The following is a 20,706-nucleotide window of genomic DNA, read 5'->3' as shown; positions in this document are numbered from 1 at the left end:
TATAAATATGACTTAACTTTATCAAATGAATGGAACAGAATACATATAAAAGCTCTACATTTCTTGATATTACTAGATAGAAGTCTTCTTGGACTCTCTATGGTTCCTAGCTTCCATTTTATCTTTTTTTAAAAAGTGACTTGCCCAGGGTCACGCAGATAGTGTTATATCAAGTGCTTGAGGTTGGGTTTGAACTCAGGCCCTCCTGACTCCAAGGCTGGTATTCTATTCACTGTGCCACCTAGGTGCCCCTTTTCTATCTTTTAGAGACATAAAACCAGGATCCTAAATTCAAGCCATTTATTCACGAATAATCCCCTAACCCAATATTCTAGAACCAAGTAGTTAAGCCCAAAAAAGTCACATTGTGTTCTATTCTATTTAAGCCCTTCCTTTTACCACTTAGAAGTCATACTTGATAGCTTAGATGGAAACTCTTTTGATATCTACATTTTCTAAGTGCTGTCTTACTGTCTTTTGGTCCTATCATGGATGTCCAATTTTGCAGAATGATAGAGTCTCCATTCTAAACAGTCTGAAAATAGTTATGCTTTTGTGTTCATATAAATACTATAATAAAGATCATAATAACAGCTAACATTCATGTAATGTTTACTATATGCTAAGCACTTTACAATGATCTCATTTGATCTTCACAACCTCCCTGGGAGAGAAGTGCTGTTATTATCCCCATTTTACAGATGAAGAAACTGAGGCAGAGAGAGGTCAAGTGACATGTCACACAGCTAGTAAAAATCTTTTTTTTTTTTGGAGGGGGTAAGGCAGGGCAATTGAGGTTAAGTGACTTGCTCGAGGTCACATGGCTAATAAGTGTTGTGTCTACCGCTGGATTTGAACTCAGGTCCTTGTGACTCCAAGGCCCATGCTCTATTCACTGCAACACCTAGCCACCCCAGCTAGTAAATATCTTAATGATGGATTTGAAGTTAGAACTTTCTGACACTATCCACGGCACCACCTAGCAGCTTCAGATATTTAAAGTCACCCTGTGGGGGGGAAGAATAAGTAGGCTGTTTCAGTTAGATGAAGTGTTATAAGAAAGAAAAATGTTTTGACCAAGGCCAGAACCAGATTGTGCAGTGTGGGACACACTGTATTTATAGTAGTTCTTGATGGGAACAAAGAACTGGAAACTAAGGGGATACTCTCAGTTGAGGAAGGCTGAGCAATGAAACCTGAAAAATTTGTGTGAACTGATGCAAAGTAAAGTGAGAAGAATCAGGAGAACAATTTATATAATAACACAACATTGTAAAGACAAACAACTTTGAAAGGCTTAATAACTTATAGAAATAATGATCAACCACCATTTCAAAGGACTGATGATGAAGCAAGCTACTCACCTTCCTAAAAGAGAGGTGATAGACTCAGAAGGTGGAATATAGAAGAATTCCACCTACAGAAGGTGGAATACATATATTGTGGTCATCATCAATGTAAGAATTCATTTGACTTGACTATGCATATTTATTACAAAGGTATTGTTTTTGTTTTCTTATTTTTTTAATGGGTTGGGGGAAGGTATGAGGAAGAGAAAATAAACTTTTGCTAATTAAAAAAAGTTAAATTTAGAGGACAGAGTCAAGATGGTGGAGTAGAAGCGGGTCCTCCCCACGGCTCCTGGCTTCCACCTTCCCCAATTCATGTAAAAGGGGACTCTAAAAAAACTTTGGAGCTACAGAACCCACAAAATGACACAGAGAAGCTAACCTCCTGCTGAGGACAACCTGGCAGGCTGGCAGGAATCAGCCAGCGCAGCACTCTGGGAGCTGAGCCCAGCTCCACCCCAAGATTTTAGCCCCAGGGCGAGCCTGACTAGTTGCCAGCTGAAGGGACTCCAGATCACCTGCAGCTGTGGTCGTTTCCAGATTTATCAACTCATAGATGCGAAGGACAAAGTGAGAGGTCAGTGCAGTATGGACTTTGGGACCCAGCAGTTTGGAGTGCCTCGGCTTTTGCCCCTGGCGCAAGAAGCAGCTGAGATACCCAGCACAGCCAGCATCACTTGGCAGCTTCAGATCCTGACCTGCAGAGTGTAGGAAGACCAAGCGACCAGTCTGAGGGGTAATCGCTCTTGCTTTAACTTTCTTGGATCTGGATTGAGGTCTAGGAGGTCCTGGGGTGTGTGTCCAGCTTGCCAGAGCACATAGAGGCTTCAGCAAGAGTTCCCAACTAATACCTCTGGCAGCTGAGAAAACCCCAGCATATGGTACGAAGCTCCCCTGTCTGTTAGCAAAGTCCTACTGTGGCAAAAAGCCCAAAAGTCAAGTAATTGAGTGGCAACATGCCCAGGCAAAGGAAACAAAGCAAACAGAAGAATCCAACATTAAACTGTTATTTTGGGGACAAAAGGGATCAAAGCATAGAATAGGAGGAAGACAGTGAAGTCAGAACTCCTGCACCAAAAATATCAAAGGAAAATACAAGTTGCTTACAAGCCATAGAGGACCTTAAGAAGCAAATAAGAGAAGTGGAGGATAAATTGGGAAGAGAAATGAGAACAATGCAAGAAAATTACGAAATGAGAGTCAACAGCCTGAGGAAAATTACACCTTAAAAAACAGACTAACTCAAATGGCAAAAGAGGCTCAAAAAGGCAATGAGGAGAAGAATGCCTTAAAAAGCCAAATTTGACAGATGGAAAAAGAAGCTCAAAAGCTCAATGAGGAGAATCATTCCTTCAGAATTAGACTGGAGCAAATGGAAGTTAATAACTTTATGAGAAATCAAGATACTATTAAACAGATCCAAACGAATGAAAGAATAGAAGGCAATGTGAAATATCTCATGGGAAAAACCACTGACCTGGAAAACAGATCCAGGAGAGATAATTTAAAAATTATTGGACTACCTGAAAGCCATGATCAAAGAAAGAACCTAGAAATCATCCTCCAAGAAATTCTCAAGGAAAACTGCCCTGATGTTTTAGAACCAGAGGGCAAAATAGAGGTTGAAAGAATCCACTGATGACCTCGTGAAAAAGATCCCAAAAAGAAAACTCCTAGGAATACTACAACCAGGTTCCAAAATTCCCAGATCAAGGAGAGAATATTACAAGCAGCCAGGAAGAAACAATTTGAATATTGTGGAAACACAATCAGGATAACCCAGGATCTGGTAGCTTCTACACTGAGGGATCAAAGGCCTTGGAATATGATATTCTGAAGGGCAAAGGAGCTGGGATTAAAACCAAGAATCACCTACCCAGCAAAACTGAGTATCATGTTTCAGGGGAAAATATGGTCATTCAGTGGAATAGAGGACTTTCAAGCATTCTTGATGAAAAAACCAGAGTTGAATAGAAAATTTGACATGCAGATACAAGAAGTAAGAGAAGCATGAGAAGGTAAACAGGGAAAAGAAACCATAAGGAACTTATCAAATTGAAACTATTAACATTCCTACATGGAAAAACAATAATTGAAAGTGATGAAACTTTTCTCAGTATGAAAATAGTTGAAAGGAATATATATATATATATATATTGGAGGATATGCAGGCATATGAATACATATGTGAATGTTTGTATCTATGCTTACAGGTATAAATAGATAGAGGGCACAGGACCAATTTAACAGGAAGGGATGATACTTAAAAGGTGAAATTAAGAGATGAGAGAGGAATATAATGAGAGGAGATGGGGAGAGACAGAATGGGGTATCCCATATACAAGAGGCAAGGGAAAATGGTTACAATGGAGGGGAAGAATAGGAAGGCCAAAGGGAATGGGTCAACCTTATTCTCATTGAATTTGGCTCAGGGAGGGAATGAAATACACACTAAATAGGGTATCTTACCCTACAGGAGAGTAGGGGAGAAGGGGATGAGAGGGGGGATAATGGAAGGGAGGGCAGGCTGCGGGGGGAGGGAAGGTGGAAGCACCCATTTTTGAAAAGGGACAGGAAAAAAGTAGAGAATAGACCTGGTGGAAGGTGGGATAGGAGGGAGAGAAATATAGTCAGTCTTTTACAATATATCTACTATGCTATTTTTTTGCATAAGCTACACATGTACAACCTATACTGAACTGCTTATCTTTCCAGTAAGGGTGGGTGACAAGGGAGGAAGGGAATGAATCTGGAATTCAAAATTTTAAAATCAAAAGTTTAAATATATATATATATACTATTATTAATACTGCTTTACATGTAATTGGGAAATAAGATATACAGGCACGACTGATATGACCACAACTACAAAACACTTTTCACACAAATGAAGTCAGATCTAACTAATTGGAAAAATATCAATTGCTCGTGGCTGGGTTGAGCTAATATAATAAAAATGACAATTTTACCTAAATTCAATTTTATATTTAGTGCCATACCAATTAATTTACCAAAAAACTACTTTAAAGAGCTAGAAAAAAATAGTAACAAAATTCATTTGGAAGAATAAACGGTCCAGAATATCAAGGGAATTAATGAAAAGAAATGCTAGGGAAGGTAGACTTGCTATACCAGGTTTCAATCTGTATTATAAAGCAGCAGTCAACAAAACTACTTGGTACTGGCTGAGGAATAGAGTAGTGGATCAATGGAATAGATTAGGCACACGAGATTCAGAAGTCAACGACTACAGTAATATATTGTTTGATAAACCCCCAGACCCAGGTTTTTGGGATAAGAACTCATTATTTGACAAAAACTGCTGGGAAAACTGGAATATAGTATGGCAGAAACTGGGCATAGACCATTATCCAACACCATATACCAAAATCAAGTCTAAATGGGTGCATGATCTAGGTATAAAAGTTGATACTGTAAGCAGTCTGCTAAAACAAGGAATAGTTTACCTGTCAGATTTGTGGAGAGGGAAACACTTTATGACTAAACAAGAATTAGAGAACATTATAAAATGGATAATTTTGACTACATGAAATTGAAAAGTTTCTATACAAACAAAGCCAATGTAACCAAGATTAAGAGGGAGGTGGGAAATTGGGAAATAATCTTTACAACCTATGTCTCTGACAAAGGACTCATTTCTAAAATATACAGAGAATTGAGTCAAATTTATAAGAATACAAGTCATTCCCCAATTGATAAATGGTCAAAGGATATGAACATTCAGTTTTCAGAGAAAGAAATTAAAGATATCTATAAGCACATGAAGAAATGCTCTAATTCACTACTGATTAGAGAAATACAAATCCAAACAACTCTGAGGTACCACATCTCATCAGTCAGATTGGCTAAGATGACAAAACAGGAAAACGATAAATGCTGGAGAGGATGTGGGCAAATTGGAACACTAATTCATTGCTGGTGGAGTTGTGAGCTGATCCAGCCTTTCTGGAGAGCAATCTGGAATTATGCCCAAAGGGCTATAAATACTTTCATACCCTTTGATCCAGCAATACCACTCCTAGGGTTATATCCCAAAGAGATCATAGAAGTGGGAAAAAGACCTATATGTACAAAAATGTTTATAGCAGTTCTTTTTGTGGTGGCAAAGAATTGGAAATTAAGGGGGTGCCCATCAATTGGGGAATGGCTGAACAAGTTGTGGTATATGCATGTTATGGAATACTATTGTGCTATAAGAAACGAGGAGCAGATGGTCTTCATTTTTACCTGGAGAGGCTTATACAAACTGATGCTGAGTGAGAAGAGTAGAACCAGGATAAATTTGTACACAATTACAGACACAATGTATGTGTGATGACCAACTCTGATAGACTGGATTCCTCTCAGCAATGAAGTGATATAAGTAAATCCCAAAAGACTCATGATGGAGAGAAATATGTGCATCCAGAGAAAGAACTAGAAAGAACTGAGTTTATATCCAAATGGAAGCAAACTACCTGATCTTTCTCCTTTTCTTGTTTGGTTTCATGTCCTCTTTACCATTTTTCATTCCATCTGATACAATCCGTCTTTATAACCTGACTAATGTATAATGTGAAAGTATTTACAGATCCTATACTTGACTATATGCCGCCATGGGGAAGAGGGGAGGGAGGGGGACAAAATGTGAAAGTCAAGGAACTGTGGAATTGAATCCTAGAAACTAAAAGTAAACAAACAAATTAATTAAAAAAAAAAAAAGATACACAGGCACTGGGGCATAGAGATCCCGATGCCCTATGGGAAAAGTCAAAGGGGGTATGAGAGAAAACATGGGAGAGAACAGATTGGAGAAGGGGATACACTGTGGGACTGCTATTTTGGAGCGGTGGGTAGTGGAAAAATGGGGAGAAAATGTGTAATTCAAAATCTGGTGGAAATGAATGATGTATATCAGAAGTTAATAAAGCATTTGAAAAATGAAAAAAAAGTTAAGTTTAAAAAGGTAATCGGCTCCATTTTGGAAATGTTTATGAAATATCTGTGATTTTAATGGTGTGGATACCTCCTTTTGAGGAATTTCCTATCAATGTAGATCAGTTATTACTTTTGGAATTTATAATTTTATAGAACTTGAGAGGGTACTAAGAGGTTCAATGATTGTCCAGTCACACACAGTAAGTATATAGCATAGACAGGATTTGAACTCAGGTCTTCTTGACTTTGAGATGAATTATCTAGTCAGTTAATAAACATTTATGAAGTACCTATTATATGCTAATCATTATGCTTAGTGCCTGAAGTGCCTGACAGTCCCTGCCCTGAAGGAGCTCATAATCTAATATTTTTTTTTAGGTTATACATGCATAATATATAAATATGTATACATGTATATTAAACATTTCCACATCAGTCATGCTATGAAAGGACAATTAGAACAAAAGGGAAAAACCATGAAGGGAAAAAAAAACCCTCCCCAAACGACAAAAGATAAAATAGTATGCTTCAATCTGCATTCAGACTCCATAGTTCTTTCTCTGGATATAGACAGTATTTTTCATCATGATTCTTTCAGAATTATCTTAGATCACTGCATTGCTCAGAAGAGCTAAGTCTACCAAAGTTGGTCATCTCACAGTGTTGCTGTTACTGTGTACAATGTTCTCCTGGTTCTGCTCACTTCACTTAGCATAAGTTCATGCAAGTCTTCCCAGGTTTTTCTGAAATCGACCTGGTCATCATTTTTCTGGAACAATAGTATTCATTACATTTATACACCACAGCTTGTTCAGTCATTTCCCAGTGTAGGGTAAATGGAATTTAAGATCTTCCCTGTCCATTAACAGGCCATGTGACCACATGTGTTCTTTTTTCCCTTGGAACATGGATTGTGTTCCCAGGTCTAAAGGTACACAGGTATTTCAACCATGGATATCTTGCTGCTTTGAACTTAGTTCACAGTTGTAATATACAGAGTCCATCAGGTGATTCAGGGAGATTTACATTGCCTTGGGGTAGGAACTTGCCCAAGGAGAAGCTCACTTAGAAGGAAACTTGCTTATAAGGGAGGCTTGCTTGCAGGAAGGCTTTCACACTTTTTAGTACTGAGTTAATTAGGCACTGGGCCACATGGGTTGTGATGTCTTCTGGCTCTGAATCTATTAGTTGAAAAATATATATACTGGGAGGTTTGTATTTTGTTTTGGAGCTCACTCATGGGAAGAATGTTTCTTTGTGATTTGGCCAGACAAAACTCTGGGTAGCTGGGCAGCTGTTGTAAAGGAATGCCCCAGCTGTGCCTGAACCTAGATGTTGGCAGTCCCTGGTCCAGTGATGAGGCATCTTCAACTGTTTAGACAGTTGAAGCCCTGTTTATTGGAATCTTTCTTGGATACTTTCTTCTTTCTATTTATGTCTGTTAATTAAAGTAAGATCGTTAACCCCTTTAAAGCTGTCTTTCCTTCCCTTTGGGCATAGCTCCAAATTGTTCTCCAGAATGGTTGGATCAGTTCACAACTCCACCAACAATGCATTAGTGCTCCAATTTTCCCACATCTTCTCCAGCATTTATCATTTTCCTGTTTTGTCATGTTAGCCAATCTGATAAGTGTGATATGGTACATCAGAACTGTTTTAATTTGCATTTCCTCTAATCAATAGTGATTTAGACAAATTTTTTTTCATGACTATAGATAGTTTTAATTTCTTCATCTGAAAACTGCCTGTTCATATCTTTTGACCATTTGTCAATTGGGGAATGACTTGTATTCTTATAAATTTGACTCAGTTCCCTTATATTTTAGAAATAAGGCCTTTATCAGAGATACTGGTTATAAAAATTGCTTCCCAGATTTCTGTTTCCCTTCTAATCTTGATAGCATTGGCTTTCTTTGTGCAAAGCCTTTTAACTTAAATGTAATAAAAAATATTCATTTTGCATTTCATAAATTTCTCTATCTCTTTTTTGGTCATAAATTCTTTTCCTCTCTATAGATTTGACAGGTAAACTATTCCTTTCACTCCTAATTTGCTTATAGTCTCACCCTTTATTCTAAATCATGTGCCCATTTTGACCTTATCTTGGTAAAAGGTTTAAGATACTGGTCCATGCCTAGTTTCTGCCATGCCGTTTTACAGTTTTCCCAGCATTTTTTGTCAAATAGTGAGTTCTTATCCCAGAAGCTAGAATCTTTGGGTTTATCAAATAGTAGATTACTAGTCATTGATTACTGTGTCTTATGTACCTAATCTATCCCACTGATACATCACTCTTATTTCTTAGCCAGTACCAAGTAGTTTTGATGACTGCTGCTTTATAATAAATACCATTTTGGATGCATTTCTTTTCATTAATTATCTTAATATTCTGGAACTTTTGCTCTTCTAGATGAACTGTTATTTTTTCTGGCTCTATAAAATAATTTTTTGGCAATTTGATTGATATGGTACTGAATAAGTAAATTAATTTAGATAGAATTGTCATTTTTATTATATTAGCTAGGCCTACCCATGAGCAACTGATATTCTTCTAATTATTTAGATGAGACTTTATTTGTGTGAAAAGTGTTTTGTAATTGTGTGCATATACTTCTTGGTTTGTCTTGGCAGAAAGACCCCAAATAGTTTATATTGTCTACAGTTACTTTATATGCAATTTCTCTCTTGCTGCTGGATTTTCTTAGTAATATGCAGAAATACTGATAATTTATGAGGATTTATTTTATATCCTGCAAAGTTGATTCTCTAGGACTCTCTAAGTATACCATCATATCATCTGTAATGAATTTTGTTTCTTACTGCCTATTCTGATTCCTTCAATTTCATTTTCTTCTCCTATAGCTAAAGCTAATGTTTCCTAGTATAATATTCAATAACGCTGGTGATAACAGACATCCTTGCTTCACCCCTGATCTTACTGGAAATGATTCTAGCTTATCCCTATTACATATAAAGCTTATTGATGGTTTTATATTGATGCTGTCATTTTAAGGAAAATTCCACCAATTCCTATACTCTCCAATATTTTTAATAGGAATGGATGCTGTACTTTGTCAAAAGTTTTTTCTGCATCTATTGAAATAATCATATGATTTCTGTTAATTTTGTTATTTACATGGTCAATTATGCTGAGTTTTTCTAATATTTAACCAGCCCTGCATTCCTGGCATGAATGCCACCTGGGTCATAGTGTATTATCCTTATGATAAATTGCTGTAATTTCTTGGTTAGTATTTTATTTAAAATTTTTGCATCTATATTCATTAGGGAATTGGTCTATAATTTTCTTTCTGTTTTGGTTCAATACCATAATTGTATCATAAAAAGAATTTGGTAGGACTCCTCCTTTGCCTATTTTTCCAAATAATTTATATAGTATTGGAATTAATTGTTCTTTAAATGTTTGGAAGAATTTACTGGTAAATCCATCTGGCCCTGGAGATTTTTTCTTAGGGAATTCATTGATGTTTGTTCAATTTGTTTCTGAAAAGGGGTTAAGCATTTTATTTCCTCTTCTGTAAATCTGGGCAATTTATATTTTTTTAAATATTCATCCATTTTACTTAGATTGTTAAGACTTATTGGTATACAGTTAGGCAAAATAACTCCTAATTATTGTTTTAATTTCCTCTTCATTGGTAGTAAATTTACCTTTTTCACTTTTGCTACTGATAATTTGGTTTTCTTCTTTCTTTTTTAAAATCAAGTTAACCAAAGATTTCTATTTTTTTTTTAAGCAGTTGGGGTTAAGTAACTTGCTCAAGGTTACATGGCCAGTTATTTTGTGTGGGTGTTAAGTATCTGAAGCCGGAACCGATCCCAGGTCTCCTGACTCTGAAGCCAGTGCTCTTACTCACTGCTCCACCTGGCCGCCCCAAGTTTTTATTTTTTTTTTATAAAACAAGCACTTAATTTTATTTACTAGTTCAACATTTTTTCAATTTCAATTTTATTAATCTCTCCTTTAATTTTTACAATTTTAATTTAATTGTAGACTTTTAATTTGTTCTTTTTCTAGCTTTTTAAATCACATGCCCAATCCATTGATCTCTTCTTTCTCTATTTTATTCAAGTATTTAGAGATATGTTGTCTGATCGTATGTTTGTTACTGATTGTTTCTATGATCTGTTTGTTGTTTGACCCACTCATTCTTTAGGATTAGATTATTTAGTTTCCAATTTTTTAGTCATAATCTCATTTTAATACAGTATGTTTTTTGTAGTTGAACATATAGCATTGACATTAAAAATGAATGCTGTCTACTTGAGAATAATTTACACACATATTAGCAGACCTATATGGTAGAAAGAATTCTGAATTTGAAATCTGAGGAATTGGATCCAAATCCCAATTCAGCATTGTTAATTAACAGCCTGTGTTAACTTGGATACATCATGGCACTCCTCTGGAACCCAATTTCCTGATTTGTAAAAAATGAGGGGTTTTGATTTTCTGATCTCTAGGGTCTCTTTCAGCTATAAATCTTATTTTCTTATGTAAGCAATGCACTCACTATATATATGTGGCACAAAAGTAACAAGAGTGAAAAAATGCCTTTCCCCCAAATGCTACTGGCCAGGGAGATAGCTACAGAGCTTCCAATGGAGGAACTACTTCTGCCTCCCCTTACTCTTCCTCTTTCCTACCAAACCACAAGACAATATAGGGTCTGGGGAGCCCTATAGAGGCATAGGAGATTGGGACTAAGGAAGGGAGATTGAAATCAACATCCTTGTCAGCACCACTGTAATATTTGCACCAGGTTCCTGACTGAAGGAAAAGTCCAGTTTAAATATTCAAGATATTATTTACAAATTAGGAATGGAAAAAGAACTGATAGTTCACTGAACATTTCCACTTGCTCCAAAAATAATTCAAAATATTCACCCTACTTAATAGCAGTAAGTTTACAGCACTCTCTTCATATTTAGGATTCTAGATCCTGGAAGCTTTAGGTAAAAGAAATGGTAGGGATCATCTAGTTCAATCCCCTTATTTACAAATGAAGAAACTGAGACTCGATGGGGTTGAATGACTTGTCCAAGGTCACATTGCTAATAAGTCAGAAACTGAACTCAGGTCCTCTGGATCCATATCCTGTATTCTTTCTACTACATTATGTTGCTCTATATAGGTGTACAGCATTATTATTTATGACTTACAAAATAAAAAATTTTAATTGCTTTGGATAAGTGACCATTGGAACAGCTACACTATCCATTTACATAATGTGACAATGTACTGTTTATACCTAGTGAGCAGTTGCTTTGCATCCTTCCATCAGTTGAACAGCGCAGCATAGTGCCAACTACACGGCCTCCCACTACAATGACACGCACATCCCGGCCGTGGGATTCCTTTATATACTTCTGGAATAGATATGGAGCTTCATGGCGAATAAGATGGCTTAGGTCAGCCAAGTGGTGCTTATCTCGAGCCAGGAAAACAGCTTTACCTTAAGTAAGAAGAAAAAAAAGGATATTAAAAGTAACTGTACTATGGACAATTTATAATTACTTCTATCTCTTTTATGGCATCATCTTCCCCAATACCTATGTTTTAAAACACCATGGTACTTAAATCAATAATATTTTAGTTTTTCACAATGAATTGTCATGATCATTCAGTGAAGTCTTAAAATTTGATATTAAGTAATACTCTGCTAAACAGGAAAATGGGAACAAGAAAAGATTAAAGGATACATTTCCATTTCACTTTAACTATATTAAAATGTTTCTTGAGAGTAGTGGCGATAATCAAAATAGCTTATATTTATTTATCACTTTTAAGGTATGCAAAACACTTGATATACATCATATCATTTGACCTCTACAACATTGCCTTTGGGGGTACTTGTTATTAGCTATCAAAGTCCTAGTTTTAAAAAATCATCTAAGGATTCCAGATGATTTTGCAGAATTTGCCTTCTTTGAAACCTAACTTTTAAAAATAGACTCTAAGACTCTCCCCATCCTAAGCTTCTATTTTGGAATCCTACCCTTTTCCGCCTCCACTACTACTCCAAAGCCATCTGAAAGCATTTCTGTCACAACAACCTTCAGCTCACATTCTTTGGAATCTCTGGTAGGCAGAGGCATAGCTTTCTTTACTAAAAACAATTACGAATAACATAATCTCTCAAAAATGAGCATTTTGATTCCTTCAATAATATAATCAAAATAACTGTTAAGATAGCTTCTAGCAGTGAAAAGAGAAAGCTGGGAGAGAAACCTGGCCTTTAGAGAAAAGGATGTATAGTCCAGCTAACTACAATACCTTATTAGCTTGGGCAGGTTTGTTTCTATAATTATCTCCCTTGCTCTGATTCTGTATTTACAGTTCCTAACTTAGAAAAAGGTTGTGCTCCAAAAGTTCATTTATAAAATGGCTATTTGGAACTACAAACACAATTTCCCACAGAAGCAATGTGAATAAATGGTGAACAGATTTCTGGGTTAACTTATGAAGTGTTATGTAATCCATTTAGCTTGTGGTGTCATAAAATGTAAAAAGAACCTCAGTTTCCCCGTGTAAACAGTTGGGCTGACAAGGTATATCAAGTCTAAGACAGGTTTTACTTAATCTAACAAAAAATACATACAAAGGACTTATATTACAGCCCACAAACAGAGAAGACAATGTCTCTTTTCTTCATAAGATTTAAATTCCAATTCTTTTGGTTTAATATTTTCACCACTTAAATTCTGACATTCTAAAAGTAATTTAAAAGCATTTGTAAAAGGGTCAGTTTGCATTAAGACTGGTGATTATTATGAAATGCACTACAATCCAATCCAATGAGCATTTTTGAAGCACCTACTATTGAAAAAAGTACTGAGTTTGCATTAAGTAAACACATAATATATATGATAATGGAGGGAGGAGATGAAACATATAACAAGTAAAAGGATCAGAATAGGCTTCCTTTGGGTTAGGATTTTCCAGGCTTGTGAAGGGGACAAGCTTCTTTGTCTGAGGAATATATTGCAAATAAATTTATTATTCTACTGAAATATTACAAAAGTAGCAGTTGTGAAAAAAGAAAATTGTGCAATGGAGAGAGAACAGAGTATAGTGGGAAAAAATGGGAGTGTTATAATATATTTAAACATTTTGGAAGAACCAATAGAAGGAATAACTCCTTATTGACTGAAACCAAATGAATGATACAAAATCCTTTCTATATATACATAACTAGAAAAAAAAAATCACTGACAGACTCAGTGAAGGATGAGCTATTGCTGTAATAACCAGAAACTCTGAATTATTTCTAATTAGTGAAGTTATCAAATATTTGGTGTACTACTGAAGAAACATCCCATTCTTACTAAATGTGCCTTAATTCCATTTATAACAACTTATTTTAATGAAAATTCTATTTATAATAACATTTTTGTGAAATCACAGGAAGAAACAAAATGGAAGCTGAACATATAATGCAGGTATCTCTTTCTAAAACTATATGGAGAATAAAACTTGGTTTACAAGAAACATAATTAAGGATCTCAATTTATTTGATTGTGTTCTGATAAACATTTAACAACTTCATTTGAGAAAATAATAAATAAACATTTATTAAGTACCTACTATGTAAATGGTACTGTGCTAAGTACTGTGGATAAAATAAGAAAGACAACCCCTGCCCCCAAGGAGATACAATCTAATGGGAAGACAACACTCAAGAGGAAACTACAAGTTGGAGTAGGGATGGAACCACGATAATGGGAATACAAACCAAAGCCGTGCAGCTGGCAAGAAAGGAAGAACTGACTGGGTTTCTTTTGGGAGGAGTCATTTACTAAACAGAACTTTATGAAAAAAATTAGTCTACTTTATTTTATTTCTTACCATGCATATGCATGGCAAACCTTAGAATTTAGTCCCTTTCATGTTGAATAGGAAGTATGGGAATGTTTATTGAAAAGCAAGGGGTAAAGCTTTTAGTAAACTCTCACTATGGAGGATGGCACAAGAACCAAGCTTTGAAGAAAACTAAAGATTCTAAGAAAAGGAAGAAAGGAGGTCATTCTAGGTATGGGGGGCAGCTCATAAAAAGACATGAAGGCAGGAGATGGAATGCTAAATTCTGGCTATTGTAACTAATTTGACTGGAACAATGATTCTTATCTAGTGGCTCAAGACTCCCTTGAGGTTTTATAACAATGGCCCAAGGAATTCACACTAAAAATTCATTAATGGCACCTTTAAGGTATTTTTCTCTGGGGCAGCAAGCATGTGCATTTTTTAAGTATTACAGGTTTATTTCTATAGTGATATGAAAATGTCATGATCATGAGCACCATGATTTTAGTGCCTTAAGTTTGTTTAGATCAAACTGCTTTTGACTTAAGCACAAGCTCTTGTAATTTTTCAATCTGTAATCAAATTGTTTCCAACCTGCCAAAAGGAATCAGTGCAAGCTGGCATGCACATATCCTCATTTTCAAGAGAGCTTGTAAAAAATTCCTATCATATTCCACCACAAATTTGTGTGAGCAAGCATTTTCATATTATTCTTGTTTTAAATCAAAATATAGATATAAACTTGATGGGGCGGCTAGTGGTGAATAGAGTACCAGCCCTGAAGTCAGGAGGACCTGAGTTCAAATGCAGCCTCAGACTCTTAACACTTAACTAGCCATATGACCTTGGACAAGTCACTTAACCCCAATTGCCTTGCCTTTCCCCCTCCAAAAAGCCAAAAAAAAAAAATGTAGATATAAACTTGATATGGAATCAGATTTAAGACTATATTTATCAGGTACTGAGCCAAACATTGCAAACCTTTGTTTAAATAAAAAAAAAAATCTAACATCAGAATTAAGTTACTGTATGATTATTATGTTAAGGATTTTCCAAAATGTAACTTTAAAATATTAGTTATATTTGATAAGATTTGTAGAACAAAATGATTAATATTTAATAATATTAACTTAGTCTTGCACATAATGTAAGCATATGCTATTATTTCTTTTAATTATTTTATAATGTTGCAATAAAATATTCATATTTATGTTAGGAATTTTAAATTTTGTTGAGCTTTAATGATTATAAGAAGAACAAAATTTTATATTGTAGAATTATAAAATTATACAAAGTAAATTTGGAACATTTTGGGAAAAAAGCTTTCACTGTAGTTACTGTAAGCATATAATGAATAAATTTAAAAAATATTGTGACCATCATAGTAAATTACACTGAGCGTTCACAACATTCTTCACTTTTGTTAAAGGGGAACACTGGGACATTAGAATATTCCTCCCCAAAATTGGGAACGAAAGGACTATGATATCAATAACCATGTAAAAGGCAAGAATATAAAATAAGCCTTCAGGGGGTCTCACTGTGAGGATTCTAGATGCGAAGTTTAAGAGTTTAAATTTTTTTAAAGGTAATAAGGTGCCACTGAAAGTTCCTGAGTAGGGAGATAAATAAGGTTATACTGAAGATTATTTTGGCATCCGTGTATAGGATAGACTTTCTATACCAAAACAAGTCTGTTTTTAACAATTTCTTTTATCAAATGATTTAACAGGTAAAAACAAAAAGAAATGGCTATACTATTAATTTTTATCTATTATAGGCATATCCTATAAAATGTTGTTCTGATCAACAATGTTTCGCAAGCACCTTAGTAATTAGGTGTAAGCAAGGCTTCACTGAAACATTATTTAGTCAATCATCCTTAAGACCCAAATTGGATTGCCTGAGATGATTTAAATTAATGTGGTAGCTCCAGAGGCATACCTGCACTTCAATCAGTTAAACACTACTACATGTATTTCTTACAGCACAAGTGAGATCTTGAGAACCTAACTGCCCATTAACACTATTTTTTGTTAACATTATATTTTCCCAGAACCAATTAATTTGAGGTGGAATATGCATGTGTTATCAGCTACATTCTTTACAGGTAAATTTAAATGTTACTCAATTCTAATGCACTTTATTAAGGTTCTACTAAGTGACAGGCAGTACAGTATGCTAGATTTGAGAATATAAAGAGCGTGTAGTCTAGTAGAGAAGATAGGATATGATCGCAGAAGCAGCCAGGTGGATCAGTGAATAAAGTACTGGACCTGGAGTTAGGAACACCTGGGTTCAAATCCCACCTTGGACACTTATGAGCTGTATTACTTTGGGGAAGTCACTTCACATCAGTTGTCTCAGTTTCCTCGATTGTAAAGAGGGGACAATAACAGCACCTGCCTCCCAGGGCGGTTGGAGGATCAAGTGAGATAATATGACTACAAGTTGGAACCAGATTGGGGAGCTCTAGACTAAGCAGTCTGGCATTTACTGTCACTGAAGGTTTCTGAGAAATGAGATTTTTGTCATCAGAGCTGTGCATTAGGAAAGACTACTCCTGTGTGAGAGAGACAGAAGCAGGGAAAGATCGAGTAGAAGCAGGTAGATCCGTCAGAAGGCTACCAAAATAGTCCAGGAAAGGCAATGTGGGGCTGAATTAGAGTAACAGCATTGGAAATAAAGGAATAATTTGAGAAAATGAAGTAGTATCTTGGCAACTGGCTGAGTATGGGCTTCTCCACACCATATCACCTTGCTTATTCCCAACCCACCCCTTAGCCTTAGTTTCTAGATCCTCTTTACATGCTGTTTTCTCTTTTAGAAAGTATAAGCAGCTTGAAGGTAGAGATTGTCTTATTTATATTTGTATCCCTAATGCTTTAGCACAGTGCCTGACACACAGTAAAGGCTTAATACTTTCTTTCACTCATCTAATATTTTATTCTTATCTCTGATTTTAATGTTAGCAATGTAAAGCCCCAGGACAAATGAATCTTTCCTCTTCCTTCAGTTCTGAGCTCTGTATACCTCTTACTCCTGTTTCAAAGTATTTCCAGGATAATTTGTATTCATTATCAACTATACTTCATAAATATTAGCAATTGCTATTATGGCTATCTAATGGATTTTCCCATTCCCTTATATGGTGTCTTTCAGAAGCCCTGTTTCAGAAACTGTTCCCTTCTTGACTTGAGTCAAAGATTATTTCTTACTACCATGATCTAGTCAGCACCTGGGAACAGACAAGACAAAAGAAAATAACTTGCTTCCATCTGATCAAGAAAAAAATAAGTCCAGGGGCAGCTAGGTGGCGCAGTGAGTAAAGCGCCGGCCCTGGAGTTGGGAGGACCCGAGTTCGGTTCCGGCCTGAGACACTTAGCACCCACATAAAAATACTAGCTGTGTAACCTTGGGCAAGTTACTTAACCCCAATTGCCCTCCAAAAGGCAAAAAAAAAAAAAAAGAAAGAAAAAAAGAAAAAATAAGTCCATTCCATAAATTTCCCCTCATTACTTCCCCTGTATGAACTTGTGTGTGTCTGTGTCTGTGTCCCAGTTATACATACCTCTATGTCCCCGTGTATTCTTCACCACCATTGGGAATTCCAATACTTCTGCTTCATCAATCATTTTAGCAAAATTTTCATGACCACCTGTTTAAAGAAAAGAAAAAGAAAACATAAAAAGAAATGTTTCATGATTGTTCTCTTCTGAACTATAAAAAAAAAAAAGAGGTCAAAGGGGAAGCCTACTTTGATGCTCAAAGGCTTAGAATAAGTTTTTAGGAAGAAAAAAACTCCGGAGAAGTAAAGGTTAATTTTAGTTCCAAACTATTTGTCTGTCCATTTTAGAATATATATGAGAAATCTTAAATACCCTAAATACTTATCATTATATATCCAAACTTCTCAATCCTCACAGTTTATATCTTTACTCTAATTTAGGCATACATAGGACTGGTCATACTTTTAAAATTTCCATAACTATATATATATATATATATACATATATATATATATGCGTCATCCATAACTGTGCCACTTCCAAGATCTTCTTCTCTGAAATTATTATCATAACCTCTTGTCCTTTGATTTCTTCCTCACTCCTTCCTAAATTTATTTTCATTCTTCTCTCCTTTCCCAAAACATCAACTATTCTAGCCTCACTTTTCTCCCTTTACAGTCTTGACCTTATAGGTAACTAGAATGATTATATACTTTATTCTACCCATGAATTCTTTGCTCCCTTGTTATGCCACCATCCAGCTCTGTCAATCTATAAGTCAGGATTACATTCTCCTCAACCTCCTTTAACCATCATCCTTCTTCCCTGCTGAATATCATAGGAAAAGATAATTATCAACTGTGTTAACTATGTCCATTACAAATTCATGTTATCTCATTTCAAATGGGCCCTTCCAAAAACAAGGCAATTGGTAGTGTCTTCCTAGTGTCTGGATGTAGACCAGGAAGGTTTTGCTAAAGATTAGTTCTACCCTAGAACCAAAGAATGTCAGAGCTGGAAAAAATTTAAATATCACTTAGTGCAACCTCTTGTTTTTACAAATGAAAACTGACAAGACCTCTAGACTAATTTTCTATACTTCCATGCTACCTAAACATACATGCCTTGTTCTTCCTATCACTTTAAACAACAACAAAACCTACACTGGTTCCACTAATGCCCCTCTATTCACCCTCACCTACCATATTGTAGGTCATCTTTTTATAGTCATCTACCCTCATTGTCTCCTCAACTTCCCTATCACTCACTTCTCAACCCGTTGTAATTCTGCTTCTTTGGTCACCACTCAACGGTAAATTACAACTACTTTCACAAAAGGGGATTTAAATGACAGAATGTAAGCTCACGGAGTGCCGAATACTTCATTTCTGTCTTTATATCCCTGGTGCCTAGCACAGCATGTGGCACAAAGTATGCACTTAATAAATGTTGTTTTATCTGCCCCTAAAACAAAAGATGTACTTTGGGGTTCTGTCCTAGGCTCATATTCTTACCTCTGGTGATCTCATCTGTTCCTTTGTTCAATCTCTTTTTTCACCTTCCAGATCACATTATCAACTGCCTTTTGGGCATTTCTGCTTACAGCAACTTAAACTCAGAGACTCAAACCTAAATTGATTATCTTCTACCAACCTTACATCTACCACATTCCATATTCCTCATTTCTGTTTACATCCTCCTAGGAACTTAGGCTCATAACCTTGTCATCCCTGACAATTTCCTATTCCACATTCTCCATGTTAAGTCCACTGACTGTACATCCAAGATATCTCAAGAATCTGTCTTCTTTTCTTTATTCACATAGCCACCACTATAGTTCAGTCCCTCATCTTCTACTTCATTTACTGTGATAACCTCCTGACTAGTCTCCCTGATACCAGTCTCTGTTCCCCCCCCCCATATATATACATACATCCTCCATAAAGCTATGAAAATAATCTTTCAAAAACACTGGTACAAATATATAATCTCTCTGCTAAAATACCTATAAGGGCCTCATTCTTTCTAAAACAAAATACAAACCTGTCAGTAAAGACCCTATACAATCTAGGTCCAACCAACCTTTCTAGCCTCATTTCAAACTGTTATTCTTCATAGAGTCTAGATTCTAGCTAAAAATCAACTAAATGGTTCCCCCACTGAACATGCCAAAATCTACTTCCATGCATTTACACAAAGCATCACTTAGGTACTAATGTGGTACGATAGAAGGTAGTTTTGGAGTCAGAGGATTTGACTTCAAACCCTAGCTATAATTTATTACTTGTATGACCCTGGGCAAGACATTTACCTGATGACTTCTAAGATCTCTCATAGCTCTAAATCTAAGAACTTGCCCTAGAGGTATTTCTTCTTCAAATCTACATTGAAGAATCTTTATCCTTCTTGAAAGCCCTGATCTTTACCTATGGCTAATTCTCCTGAAATAATTTTTAATCTTCTTAACAATGAACACCATTAGAAATATAAGCTCACTGAGGCCAGGTAGTTTCCTTTTTGTCTTAGTACCTCTGATATTTTAATAACAACAACAATAATGATAATAACTAACATTTGTATAGCAATTATTATTTCATTTGAGCCTTACAACCCTGGGAGGTAGGTGTTATTATTCCTATTTTACAGATGAGGAAATTTACAAAAGCAGAAGTGAAATGCTTTGCATAAGGCTCACACAGTTAATAAATTTCTAACGCTGAATTTGAATTCAGTTCTTCTTGACTTCAGACCCAGGGTTCTATTCATTGTGCCACCTAACTTGCCTGTACATAAGCATTTAACTTATAGCAAACAGGTACTTAAATGTAATAAATCTGCTGAACTGAATCCTTTCCTTTAACAAAACGGAACTAACCTTTATTAGAGAGTGGAGATGCTAGTAATTCTTTCACTTTTCAACCTCCTATTTTCTTGGCCACCACACGTACCAGAAACCCTAAAGAAGTTTACCTAGTTTTGCCAATTCCCTCATCAGATTAGGATAATAAGTAAAAGAAGTAATAAGGAGAACTAATTTGGGTTTTAGTAGAAACTAAGATTCCCGGTAGTAATATGCAATCATTCC

General features: G+C 35.7%; 1 protein-coding gene across 5 annotated transcripts in view; it reads right to left on the bottom strand.

Moving 5' to 3' along the window:
- Positions 1-20,706, bottom strand: part of RIMKLB (ribosomal modification protein rimK like family member B) — a 96,685-nt gene that overhangs the window by 16,532 nt on the left and 59,447 nt on the right. For all 5 annotated transcript variants that reach the window (XM_069106096.1, XM_069106098.1, XM_069106100.1 and 2 more), the window contains exons 4-5: positions 17,684-17,770; positions 11,561-11,764 (exon numbers count right to left, since the gene is read on the bottom strand). In XM_069106096.1, coding sequence (XP_068962197.1) covers positions 11,561-11,764; positions 17,684-17,770 — 291 coding nt within the window. The remainder of the gene's footprint in view (positions 1-11,560; positions 11,765-17,683; positions 17,771-20,706) is intronic.

This window comes from Petaurus breviceps, unplaced genomic scaffold, assembly GCF_028583685.1.
Source record: "Petaurus breviceps papuanus isolate PSGF00001 unplaced genomic scaffold, PetGlider_PUasm1.0 78, whole genome shotgun sequence".
NCBI lineage: Eukaryota > Metazoa > Chordata > Mammalia > Diprotodontia > Petauridae > Petaurus > Petaurus breviceps.
The sequence above is the reverse complement of the archived record's forward strand: the minus strand, read 5'-3'. Positions and strand labels throughout refer to the sequence as shown.